This window comes from Hyperolius riggenbachi, chromosome 10, assembly GCF_040937935.1.
Source record: "Hyperolius riggenbachi isolate aHypRig1 chromosome 10, aHypRig1.pri, whole genome shotgun sequence".
In the NCBI taxonomy this organism is placed as follows: domain Eukaryota; kingdom Metazoa; phylum Chordata; class Amphibia; order Anura; family Hyperoliidae; genus Hyperolius; species Hyperolius riggenbachi.
The window spans coordinates 197566869-197580143 of NC_090655.1; the positions used below are offsets into that span (position 1 = coordinate 197566869).

Sequence of the window (13275 nt, forward strand, 5' to 3'; positions counted from 1 at the left end):
GACGTTCAGACCCTTAGGTAACTATTTATGTTGGTTTTTTTTATTGTAATTTTTTATTTTATTTTTTATTTAAATTTTTATGTGTAGTTTTTCAGAGTGGGGATGTAAACAGGGGGGTTTAGATGAAATTTATTGTGTATATTTGAAAACAAAAAAAAATAAAAAAAAAATAAAAATATATATATATATATATATATATATATATATATATGTAGTTTTACTATTTGTCCACAAGATGGCCACAGTGAGTTTTTGTTTTTCCTTCTTGCAAGCGAGAGCTCTCGCTTGCAGGAACAGAAGGGGTGACATGAGAAAAATCGCGGCTTTCCGGAGAAAGCTGTCTGTTTTTCTTAGTGGGACATTGATCAATGAATGGGATCTGTATTCCCATTCATTGATCCAAGGGGCAGCAAAAGGCGGCGGGAGCGTGCACGGGAGCGCGCCCGGGAGCGCGCACGGCCCTGCAACAGCTGTGCAGTCTATCTGGACGGATATATATTCGTCCAGATATACTGAAGTGGTTAATGTTCTTAATTAACCAAAAATACTTACCTGTACGTGTCCCACGCCAATATCCTCTAATCTTGCGATCTACATTACCTTGATTAAAGATCTTCGCAGGGAGTGTAATTAGAGTACTGCTTCACACTGACACACCAAACTCACTGTGTAACGAACCGCAAACAGCTGTTTGCGTAGTGACGGCCGTGCTAGACTGGTGCGCACCATGACGAGAGTGCAGGCTGTGACGGTGTTCAAGCCCATATGGTCGCCGGGCTGTGGTAGCTCAATGATAGAACAACAGTGACTGTCCAGCTGATCAAATTTGGTCAGTCCACAATGAAGCAACAACCTTATTATCTTCTTGTATGGAGGTAGGCATAGGTAGGTGCCCCAGCAGTTAGCTAGGCATAGGTAGGAGTCCCAGTATAGGTAGGTAGGCATAGGTAGGTGCCCCAGTAGTTAGCTAGGCGTAGGTAGGAGTCCCAGTATAGGTAGGTAGGTGTCCCAGTATAGGTAGTTAGGCATAGATAGGTGTCCCAGTATAGGTAGATAAGCATAGGTAGGTGCCCCAGTAGTTAGCTAGGCATAGGTAGGAGTCCTAGTATAGGTGGGTAAGCATAGGTAGGTGTCCCAGTAGTTAGCTAGGCATAGGTAGGTGTCCCAGTATAGGTAGGTAGGCATAGTTAGGTGTCCCAGTATAGGTAGATATGCATAGGTAGGTGCCCCAGTAGTTAGCTAGGCATAGGTATCCCATTATAGGTAGGTAGGCATAGGCAGGTGCCCCAGTTGTTAGGTAGGCATAGGTAGGAGTCCCAGTATAGGTAGGTAGGCATAGGTAGGTGTCCCAGTATAGGTAGATAGGCATAGGTAGGTGCCCCAGTAGTTAGCTAGGCATAGGTAGGAGTCCCAGTATAGGTAGGTAGGCATAGGTAGATGCCCCAGTAGTTAGCTAGGCATAGGTAGGAGTCCCAGTATAGGTAGGTAGGCGTCATACTATAGGTAGGTAGGTAGGCATAGGTAGGTGTCCCCGTATAGGTAAGTAGGTGCCCCAGTAGTTAGGTAGGCATAGGTAGGTGTCCCAGTATATATAGTTAGGCAAGGCCTGGCTGGCACAGTAATAGCAATTACCAAGGTCCAGCTGCAACAGATAGGGTTGTATAATGCAGTGTCAGTGGGCAACACACACAAAAAAACACATCAGGAGAACATTAGCTCTCAAAAGAGCTGTTGAGGGGTGCTATTTTAGCAATAACAATCAGCCAGGAGCAAGCTAACAAGCCTACAAGAGCCTAACTAATCTTTCCCCATGAGAGTCTGCCAGAAGCTGTTCGGCCCATCTCTAACACCCATGTCATTTCCAGTCAAAAAATTACTTGCTGGTTAAATTACAGTAAGTTTAAGTCAAAATTTGCCAGGGGTAGGAATAATTATGGGCAGCACCATAGGTATAGGCTTGTTGTCTGCTGTTTTTGTCAGGCATCCCTGGACATTTCTTGGGAAGAAAAGAATGGTACATGGAGAATATGGGAGGGGAGGGACAATATCTGCTACCTCTGACAGAAATTTCCTGGAACCTTTTCACATGCCAATCTGATACTCTCCATACATAATGGAGCTTGATGTCAATTTTTTAAAATCTCTTCAGTTGTCTTAATTATAAGAATCCCAAGTGGATTGTCATGAATGTCTATATATAGGTCCCGACATAGTTCAGCATTCCATTCCAGTTATTTTTTTAAGATGTTTCTCACTGCTCATTAGGTCATGTTTAGTCAGAAAACAAGCACAACTTAAGTTAAATATATCAGTGGGCATGGAGCCCAAAAATTCCATCTAGTGCAAGTCTAGGAGTCATGAGAGATTGTGGACCGCGATTCATGAGAGGTAGCTGTGGTCACCACAAGCCTGGAGGGTCGTGGACTACACAAATGATAGCCATTTCTCACTGAGTTTAAAGCAAATCTGTTTCAAATCTAATACAATAATATTCCACTTTCTTTATGTTACAGCACATTCAAATTTAAAAATACCATTTAATACATTGAATTTTTGTTTATAATAGTTCTCTTTAAAACTTTCTACAGTGCTAGTGTGTTTTGTGCCACTTTACAATTGCAGTGGCACACTGTTATATCGTATTTTGTAACCAGACTTTCAGTCTGGGAACTTCCTGTACTGCTGCAATGGTTAGTGAATTGATCTCACATAGAGAGAAAAGGGGAACACATAGTGACTTATAAAATGAAGGTTTAGTTATACTATATACCAGTGAAAATTAATGAACATGTTAAAAACAAACATGGGTTTTAAAAAGGCCCCCAGCTGAACTGGTGAGCTTGTTCCAACACCTCCCTGGTTAATAAGGCTGTAGACTGAACTGGCATTCTTAAATACTCTCTTAGCTCCCCGGCTCCACTTAATCTGGATCAAATTGGTACCGGTACCAGTACGAGTGGGTGTGAATGGGACTGTGTGTGTGAGTTTGGATTGCCTTTTTGTGGAGTACCCATGTCGTTTTAATTGGTTTTGCATGGTTGGGTGCCCTTTGTATCATGTTAAATAAAGATCGCTTTTCTTTTTTGTTATGGTGCTATTTTATAAGCGATATCATTCCTGTCTAGTAGAGTTGCTAGATATTTGTTAAGAGGTGTTTGCACTTGTATGATTTTTCTCTTTTTTTGTCGAAATGTTGGTACCAAACAAGGTTTTAATATTAAGTTTCCTATTTGCTTTGAACAAGTCCACTTCAAAAGAGAATTGATCAAAATTGCAAGATAAGGATAAGTTGTGGTTGGGGTGTCTTGGCACCCTATGGAAAAAATAGAGGAGACAAAAATGGGAGCCCGATAGTGCAGTATGTCAATAATAGCTGTGTGGAGAAATTAATTGATTGAAAGGGCTACTCACAAAGGAGGGTTGCACGGGGCAACTGACCACAGGAAGCAGGTGGAGACCATAAACCCGACTCCACTCGGGGTGGTCCTGGACGGGCCTGGTTGCGGTCGCTCTGTTAGATGAAAAAGGATGGACAAAACATCAACCGTGGTAAACAACGGGTGTTCTGTCACCATCCCTCGGACAAACATGTACGGGGGTATATCTATGCACAATAAGGGAAAGAGGCGTCCTGATTTGAATAAAAGCTTTTAAAACCAGTTTAAAAACGAAAAAGAAAAATGAGGTATCTTACCTCAATGCCGAAATCTCTGTAAACTTACAAAAGATTTTTATTTGAGCGCAGGCAACGCGTTTCGCGGGTCTGAGCACGCTTCCTTAGGCCAATACAGTGCCAAATGACAGAAATCATGTAGCATAGGGAGCCTCACTATGCTACATGATTTCTGTCATTTGGCACTGTATTGGCCTGAGCAAGCGTGCTCAGACCCGCGAAACGCGTTGCCTGTGCTCAAATAAAAATCTTTCCGTTATTGTGCAAAGATAAGGATAAGTTCAATCTCTCATTTAATAATGATTCACTTCCCTCAGGTAATTCAACAGGTGGGCCCATATGCAATTCACTTTTTTCTCCCAAGGTCTCATCTAGGTGATATTTTTAAACTTGTCAATAAAATGACTTCCATTCGGTAACTTTATTATTATTTTTTTTATATTTTAGGCCTTTGTTAATGGAAGCTGAAAACTTCACAATATTTGTTAAAAACAGCGTGCGATTTCCCATTTTTGATTTTGAGAGGTAAGTATCAGTAGAAACTTAATGACAATCTCCACATTAGTGAGATAATCACCAAACGGAAATGTGCTTGCTGGGCATAGTTGTCCTGATGCGTACGAGAGAAATTGCCGCTGGGAGACTTGGGCGCAGGATACAGCCGGTATAGCTTATCCTGCTACTGCACAAGTTCCCGGCGACTTTAAATACTATTCCCCCTCTAGGTCCACGTGGATGGTGGGAAATGAAATAATTCGGCTTCCAGCAATTGCTGGAGGCTGAATTATAGTGTTTTATAAGTAACTTCAGCTCCGTCTGCTAACGGTGCTGAAGTTACTCACTGTGCGCCGCTATAGCCGTAATTCCTATAACGGGCTATGGTGGCGCCGACTGCGCCCAAATCTCCTGTGCTGGATTGCCAGTGTTCGGTCCTGACTCCTATTGGTCACACACTGGCACTGTAAGTTCAGTATAAGTATGTTTTTGTTTAGTTTTTTTTGCAAATCCAAATTTATTGGCTCAAAAAGACAATAGAAAAGTACAACATTTCACACCTTCACAGTGTAAATCAGAGAAAGTTAACAACAGGGAATAGAAAATTGACAATAAACATGAACATTTAGCAGTATTTGGAAAAATGAACATTTACTGAGAGCCCATTTTATGTTTTCAGGAGAAATAGAGGAAACGATTAGAAAAAAAAAAGAAGCAGCAAAAGGAAGTAGCAGGAGGAGGAATAGGAGAGAATAGGAAAAAAGAGTAGAAAGATAGTCTGTGGGGGAGAACCCATGCAGTACAGGGGCGTAACAATAGACCCTGCAAGGGATGCAGCCACAGAGAGACCCAGAAGCCGCTGGGGGTCCTGCAAAGGGAGAAGTTTCTTTTTCCTGTCCTGAGAGACTGACAACTAAGAGAAAAAAAACATTCTGCTCTCTTCACAATTGTTCTAATCAGCTGCTGATAAAGTTTTGCAGACAAAGATTTGTAGACAGTCCCTATTCAGAGTTCATCAGGGTCTTGTGTACAGTGCTGCTCTACCCCCAGCCTCTCTACCCCTCCCCAAGTGCTGTGTACTAAAGTAATGCATGCGGAGTCTGGGCATGGAGAGAAAAAGCTTTCTGCTCTCTACACAATTGTTCTAAGGACTGTATCTGCTCAGCCCCTGATAACGAATCATACAAAGTTTTGTAGACAGTCCCTATTCAGTGTGCAGCAGGGTGTTGCATACAGCGCCCAGCCTCCAACTTCTCTACCCCTCCCCAAGTGTTCTGTACTGTAGTAAAGCTGGAGAAGTCTGCATAGCTAGTTCTGCTCCATCAGAGATGGACAGAGTGAGTGTAATAAGCTGTGGCTGGGAGCACACTCGTCTGTCGGTTTTCTGTATGTGTTTTCTGCACACCATGGACTTGATTCATTAAATTGTGATAACTCAAATATCACACCTTGTCAAAGATATCACACCTTATCAAAGTTAACACGCCTTGTCAGAGTAGCATAACGAGCGCTATGAACCCGCAGGGGCTCAGGGCAGGACGAGTGCCATTGCCAATTAGCAGGCATACGTTTGTAGTGCTCGCTATGTTACTCTGATAAGGCGTGTTAACTTTGATAAGGTGTGATATCTTTTGATAAGGTGTGATATTTGAGTTATCACGGTTTAGTGAATCAAGCCCCATGTGTGTCTGTATGTGTGAAAACATGCACATTTTATCACAGAAGCTAATGTAATTGATAGAGAAAATGCAAGCAGTGCTTCACTGATGTCTGTTTTTATCTGCATGGGGAAAACACATTCAAGTGTGCACTAGCCAATTGAATAACATTGGTTCTTAGTTTACCTGTGCAGAAAGTGGGGGCGGGCCGGAGAGGGAGCCCCATCCAAAGTTTTGCAGGGAGGCCCAGTGATTTCTTGTTACGCCCCTGATGCAGTACATAGTATACTGTAAGTGCATTACAACGGCTTCTTCAATGCAGTTTTGTAATGAATGGTTTATTTCCCATTCATTTCAACTAAGCTCTGCTGAGCATCTCTCCAGCCTGAGGCCTTACAGTCAATAGTCAGCATGCATAAGCCCCTTTTTATATCCAGGGATGGTCCATGAGATGTTCACCATTCTGGGCTGACACACATTTTATGCCAATTATACACAAACTTATGTAACTTGGAAAAAGATCAAATGGTGCAACTTTTGCATTTAATCAGTCCATTGCCAATCTACATAAATCTGCATAAAATTTGCATGAACTCCCTATTTTTAGTCACAGCATACACATACAGTAAAGGCCTGTACACACTCCTGACTAAGGCGGCTGATAACGACCGCCTCAGACGATAGTCAGACAAGTGAACAGTGACCCCTGACCCCCAACCTGTGAGCGATCCGCCTGGCGCCACTCCCTGCCACCGTGACGTCACGCAAGCACTGCTCCATCGTCCTTCCACCCCCCCCGCATAGCAACAGAGTGAGAAGTCCACTACATAGATGACACGTGTCTGTACAGGCCGGCCGGCGATGTCACACTAGGGGATCCGGTCCGGATCAAGACGTGTGCACATACCTTAAAAGTCAATGCCTGCCTCTTAGGGGCATGCGAGTCTACCAACTTTACCCGTAGACAAGGACCCCGATGCACTATATTTTTTTCTCGCATTATGTTGTCCTTTTCACAGCTAATTAATGTTTAAGAAACAAAAAAGTGAAAATAAGGTAAGAAATGTATTCTCAGACTTTGAGCAACTCATTCTGAGCAGATTTTTGCTTGCTAGGATTTTACAATGTATTACTGCATACTAGACACAGATAAGAAGTGTGCACCTTATGGCCCCGGATGATTAGGTTCAGAAAACATACCCATTTGGTACGCAGGAAATGCAAAAATGCAGCAAACAGAAAGGAAAGCCACGGACTGCTCCATTTTTCAGGATGAGCAGATGCATTTTCCATAGACATCCATGGTACAAACACATCTGCTCTAGGCACGAACGCAATGGGAAAACAGAGCAGAGCAGACACTGAACTGGTTGCTCTGTGCTGAACAGATGGGCGGAACAGGAGGTCAAGTGGGAACCGAGCTTTACTCCAGATTTCGTGTATAGATATACAAAACTCCATGGTAACAGCCCCCAGAGCCATAGTCTTGTGGCTATCCTGGTGCCGTGCTTTGACCGCATTGCTCTGACGGTCCCGGAACAACCAAAATTGAAAGAAAGAGGCAGCACACCACTGTCTACAAACGGATGCTTGTGTTGTGGAAAAGCCTCTTTCTTTTAATTTTGGTTACTCCAGCTTTCACCTCCTATATCAAGCTTAGTTTGGGTCATTTTAAAGTACTGGTTAATTATACTTACTCACCACATTGTTATTTGGTGTAGAGGTGGAGAGATGTCCACACTGGACCCTTCTCCTGATGGGACAAAGTCATGACATGTTTTGGAATTGAGCTGCATGGTAAGCGGACAGATCTCTGGCCTTGCAGCTCTGGGGTCTCAGGAATTAATATAAGCCAGGACTGTATGGCATTTGTATGTACTCCTGTGTTTAACATGGGTTTTTATCACATCCTAAAAACCTACTAGTAGGTTAATTGACTTCCCTCCTAAACAAGTCCCACTCACGGTTTCCTGTCATGACTTATTCGATCTTCTCTGTAGATCTACTCTGTAGATCTACTCTGTATAGGGTTGTGTATATTTTTTATGGGCTTTATAAATGCACAATAATAATGAGTAGCATATTTACACTTTGGCAAATCATATATATCTTCTCTAATGCTATGTTATTGATAATCCTACAGGGGAAACCTGCCAGAAAGTCTGAACTGTCTTTACCATCCACAAAAGTCTCCTTTTTGTCCAATCTTCAAACTCGGAGATATTGTGAAGTATGCTGGTCAAACCTTCACTACATTGGCAACTAAGGTATCAATCATATGACATTGTTATGTGACTTTACTAGGTATGCCTACACTGGGTATTTAATCAAGTTCCATTGTCTTCTTTCTAGTACATGCTGAAAGCTGGACATCTCATAGCAGAGTATAGGGGTTTACAGAGCCCAGTGTTTTATTTTCTGCCATATTTGAAATGTATTTCATATATTGAGATTATACCTACAGTAAATGTCTAGATAAACTTGTATCTGTGACATTTTTCACTTTCACTTCCTGTCCTGAGGATGTGTGTACATTTCTCCATCAGAGACAGCACCTAGCTGCCCACCTAATATTTGCTGCTTTGGGCTTTTTCAATCAGTGAAATGTCAGAATTAACACAACTTTAAGTCACTCACTAGGTCGTCTTTGGCAGCAGTAGATGTCAAAGTAAAATTGGAAAGATTCTTCAATGTCACTTGAGAGTGAAAAGTGGTATTAAACCCTTTCCTTATTAAATGTTTATTTATTTATTATTGACTAGACATTAAGCAAGCCTGTTTAAAACAAGTGCCAGGGCTCAGCCGCGACCCTTCTCACCTAACCACCACCTTACCCGACATGCATGGCGCTGATAGGCCAGGCTGCACACAGGGTCTAAGGGGGCGGGGGTGTCCTGTTACGCGGCAGGTAGCAGCGCATCGGCGGCGATCGGTATAAACGGTATTTAAAAAAAAATATGAAAATCGGCCCACCAGGGCCAGAGCAATCCAGCGCGGCGGTCATGGACGAGCTGAGCTTGTCCATACTGCTAAGCTGGTTAACGTATAGGGAGGTGTGAGGCGCATGCAGCAATGCTGTTCTTTAACAGGATGTTGTCCTGAAAGTTTATGTGAATATAGGGTACAGTCATGCCCACTGTTTTAATGTGCCAATCCCCCATACCCATACAATAAGCCATATTTATTATTGGGCCTCAACCATAACTGCCCCTTGAGCCATGTCTTACTCATCAGGGTAATTTCTGATCTATGTTTCAGACATCACAACCTCTTTCACCTGCACAGGCACACTATGTTTCTAATTCAGAGCATTCATTCACTAAAACTGAATAACAATAAAAATACTTTCCCTAGTACAAGAGATATCTCTGAGAGTTTTATATCAGGGGTGTTGCTAGGATCCCCGAATATCTGGAGTACCTCTAGGCACCAAACACAGGACAGATGCACGTGGCATGATATAAGAAAAATAGGTGTAGCATAACAGATTGTAAGTAATGCAAAACACCTCTATACAGCAGCACATAGATGTACCCACTAAGGCCCGGTTCACATTAGCGTTCCCTGTCCGGATCCACCTGATCGGATCCGGACCGTATACTGTACAAACGGAACGTACGTTCCGCATAGCAATGCAAAGTCTATGCGGACGTTCACATGCGTCCGTTCCGTACACTTTTCCAACATGCGCTATTTTTCGGGTCCGGATCATCAGGCCCATGCACCCGGACCGGAGCCTGAATGCACCATCCGGAAATAGAAACCAGTGGGAAACGGAGAGCACAGAACACACTGGCTACAAACACCTGACGTTCTACCCCACTTCCTATGCGTATTCTAGCGGCCATTTTGGATGGGGACACATAGGCCAAGCATTTCTGGAGTGGAGCAGCAGTGACTAATGTGCTGGAGCTGTTTGGCAGTATGCCGGAGGTGGAGGTGAGGCCTAAACAGCGGAGGACCTGATTCTACAGGTGCACCTTCTGCTGACCTCCCAGACTCCAACAATTATATAGTTTTATTTATAACTTTTACCAAACGGATCCGGATCGCAGCCATATACATACCTGATGCAACCGGACCGGATGCGGTCCGGTAATCCGGTCCGTTTGGGACAGAAACGCAAGTGTGAACGGGGCCTAAGCTGCCCTGTCTGCACTGATGCTGTCAGCACACTTGCTGGCTGTAAGTCTGCAACAAACAAACTGCAGCTCACCCTCAGCCACTCCATTCCTCCTCAATCAGGACAGCAGTGCCACCTCCTCTCTTCTGCTGTGCAAGTCAAATGAAACACTGCTACTCTCTTACTCCCCCCCCCCCCCCCCCCGGTCTCTGACTGCATGCCCCTTCCTGATTTCTTATTCTTTTGCAAGTTTGTCACACTTAAATGTTTCTGCTCATCAAAAACTGTTAACTATTAGTCAAAGATAACATAATTGAACACAAAATGCAGTTTTAAATGATGGTTTTTATTATTTAGTGAGAAAAAAACCCTCTAAATCTACATGGCCCTGTGTGAAAAAGTGATTGCCCCCCCTTGTTAAAAAATAACTTAACTGTGGTTTATCACACCTGAGTTCAATTTCTGTAGTCACCCCCAGGCCTGATTACTGCCACACCTGTTTCAATCAAGAAATCACTTAAATAGGAGCTATCTGACACAGAGAAGTAGACCAAAAGCACCTCAAAAGCTAGACATAATGCCAAGATCCAAAGAAATTCAGGAACAAATGAGAACAAAAGTAATTGAGATCTATCAGTCTGGTAAAGGTTATAAAGCCATTTCTAAAGCTTTGGGACTCCAGCGAACCACAGTGAGAGCCATTATCCACAAATGGCAAAAACATGGAACAGTGATGAACCTCCCCAGGAGTGGCCGGCCGACCAAAATTACCCCAAGAGCGCAGAGAAAACTCATCCGAGAGACAACATCTAAAGAACTGCAGGCCTCACTTGCCTCCATTAAGGTCAGTGTTCACGACTCCACCATAAGAAAGAGACTGGGCAAAAACGGCCTGCATGGCAGATATCCAAGGCGCAAACCACTTTTAAGCAAAAAGAACATTAAGGCTCGTCTCAATTTTGCTAAAAAACATCTCAATGATTGCCAAGACTTTTGGGAAAATACCTTGTGGACCGACGAGACAAAAGTTGAACTTTTTGGAAGGTGCGTGTACCGTTACATCTGGAGTAGAAGTAACACAGCATTTCAGCAAAAGAACATCATACCAACAGTAAAATATGGTGGGGGTAGTGTGATGGTCTGGGGTTGTTTTGCTGCTTCAGGACCTGGAAGGCTTGCTGTGATAGATGGAACCATGAATTCTACTGTCTACCAAAAAATCCTGAAGGAGAATGTCCGGCCATCTGTTTCGTCAACTCAAGCTGAAGCGATCTTGGGTGCTGCAGCAGGACAATGACCCAGAACACACCAGCAAATCCACCTCTGAATGGCTGAAGAAAAACAAAATAAAGACTTTGGAGTGGCCTAGTCAAAGTCCTGACCTGAATCCTATTGAGATGTTGTGACATGACCTTAAAAAGGCGGTTCATGCTAGAAAATCCTCAAATACAGCTGAATTACAACAATTCTGCAAAGATGAGTGGGCCAAAATTCCTCCAGAGCGCTGTAAAAGACTCGTTGCAAGTTATCGCAAACGCTTGATTGCAGTTGCTGCTAAGGGTGGCCCAACCAGTTATTAGGTTCAGGGGGCAATTTCTTTTTCACACAGGGCCATGTAGGTTTTGAGTTTTTTTTCTCACTAAATAATAAAAACCATCATTTAAAACTGCATTTTGTGTTCAATTATGTTATCTTTGGCTAATAGTTAACGGTTTTTGATGAGCAGAAACATTTAAGTGTGACAAACATGCAAAACAATAAGAAATCAGGAAGGGGGCAAATAGTTTTTCACACCACTGTATACAGTATTGTGAAAAATGTTACTGAATGTCTTTTGAGAGAGAAAGAGAGATAGATAGATAGATAGATAGATAGATAGATAGATAGATGTAATGTTTCAGTTATTTTCTCACTTAATCCTGTTTTTAAGACTGATTCTAATAAAGTCTTATGATATTTTGTTGTAGGGCGGAGTGTTGGGCATTAAAATTGGCTGGCTGTGTGACCTGGACAAATCCTGGGACTTGTGTGTTCCTCAGTACAGCTTCACCAGACTAGACAGTGTGTCTGAGAAGAACAACGTATCCCCAGGATACAACTTCAGGTATCATATTGAAAAGCAAATATCTGTTATAGATCAAATGCATTGGAAACTGCAGCTGATTTATACTTCTTGTTTTACACTTGTGTAGATTGCTCCACATGTTGTTTTGTGCTCAGATATAGTAAATAGGGCGGTGCCTCATACAGTACCAGACTGTGGTATGCAGGAATTTTTAGCACCTTGTATCACATTGCATTGGTATGCACATGCGCCTTTCACAATATTCCCAGCATGGGTAGGTCATACTATTTATACACAGTTTAGGTCCACTTGGTGATTGAGCGTAGGTTTGAGAGATGTAAAAGATTAAAAAAAAAGATACAAAATGGTAAGAAAGGAAATAGGGCCCGATCCAATTCAATTTTTTCTCCTAAATTTTCTCCTAGGTGATATTTTCTCATTATCAGTTAAAGCCCCTGCATCAAGAAAATACTCTTTCACCTACTTTTTGGTACTTTGGAGAAAAAGTGAATTGGATCGGGCCCATAGTCCCTCAAAGCAGCCCTTTGCAACCCTGGCAAAACAATTGCTCCTCTGATGAAAAATATACAGTCGGGGTCTGACTGTCCATTTGGGATGTGAAAAGCCCAATCCATTAGCTTTCTTGCTGTTTAAAAATTTGTAAACACGGTATAAAGGGCTTTGGCCAAGAATCTAGCCAGTGCACAGGTGTCCCATGAGGTCACTCAGAGATCAGGCAAACCGGATTTCTAAATGCAAACTGTCAAATGAGTGCATTATTCTCACACTTAACAACCCCGCTGGAAGCTACTCACTCAAGTCAAGACAAATACCATTTATATTGCAGCTTTGTCCTGGCGGACTCAAAGCTCCAGTCACTAGGGCACGCTCAGTAGACAGTAACAGTGTTTGGGAGTCTAGCCCAAGGACTCCTTACTGAATAGGAGCTGGCTTATTGAACAGGAAGAGTCTTTCATTAAAAATTTGGGGTTCTAGTGACTAGTGCGCTCCTCAGGTAATTGAAGTTAATAACAGACTTAAATGCCTGGTGCGCTCTAATCAACAGGGGTGTATGCCCTTAAACAGATAATCCTTATATTATAACGATGATAGTGCTCAACAGGTCTTTCCTATGTATCACTAGTATGGATCACTAAACATTAGCTTCCCACTTAATGATTATATTGCTCAAAGGGCCTAGAACACTGGTCCTAGTAAACTTTCAACAGTAACCCCTTCACACTTCCCATGCTAGAATACA

At 42.7% G+C, this 13275-nt stretch overlaps 1 protein-coding gene across 1 annotated transcript in view; it reads left to right on the top strand.

The window, feature by feature from the left end:
- Positions 1 to 13275, top strand: part of P2RX3 (purinergic receptor P2X 3) — a 168211-nt gene that overhangs the window by 132805 nt on the left and 22131 nt on the right. The window contains exons 6-8 of the mRNA XM_068258255.1: positions 4121 to 4198; positions 7970 to 8093; positions 11917 to 12053. Coding sequence (XP_068114356.1) covers positions 4121 to 4198; positions 7970 to 8093; positions 11917 to 12053 — 339 coding nt within the window. The remainder of the gene's footprint in view (positions 1 to 4120; positions 4199 to 7969; positions 8094 to 11916; positions 12054 to 13275) is intronic.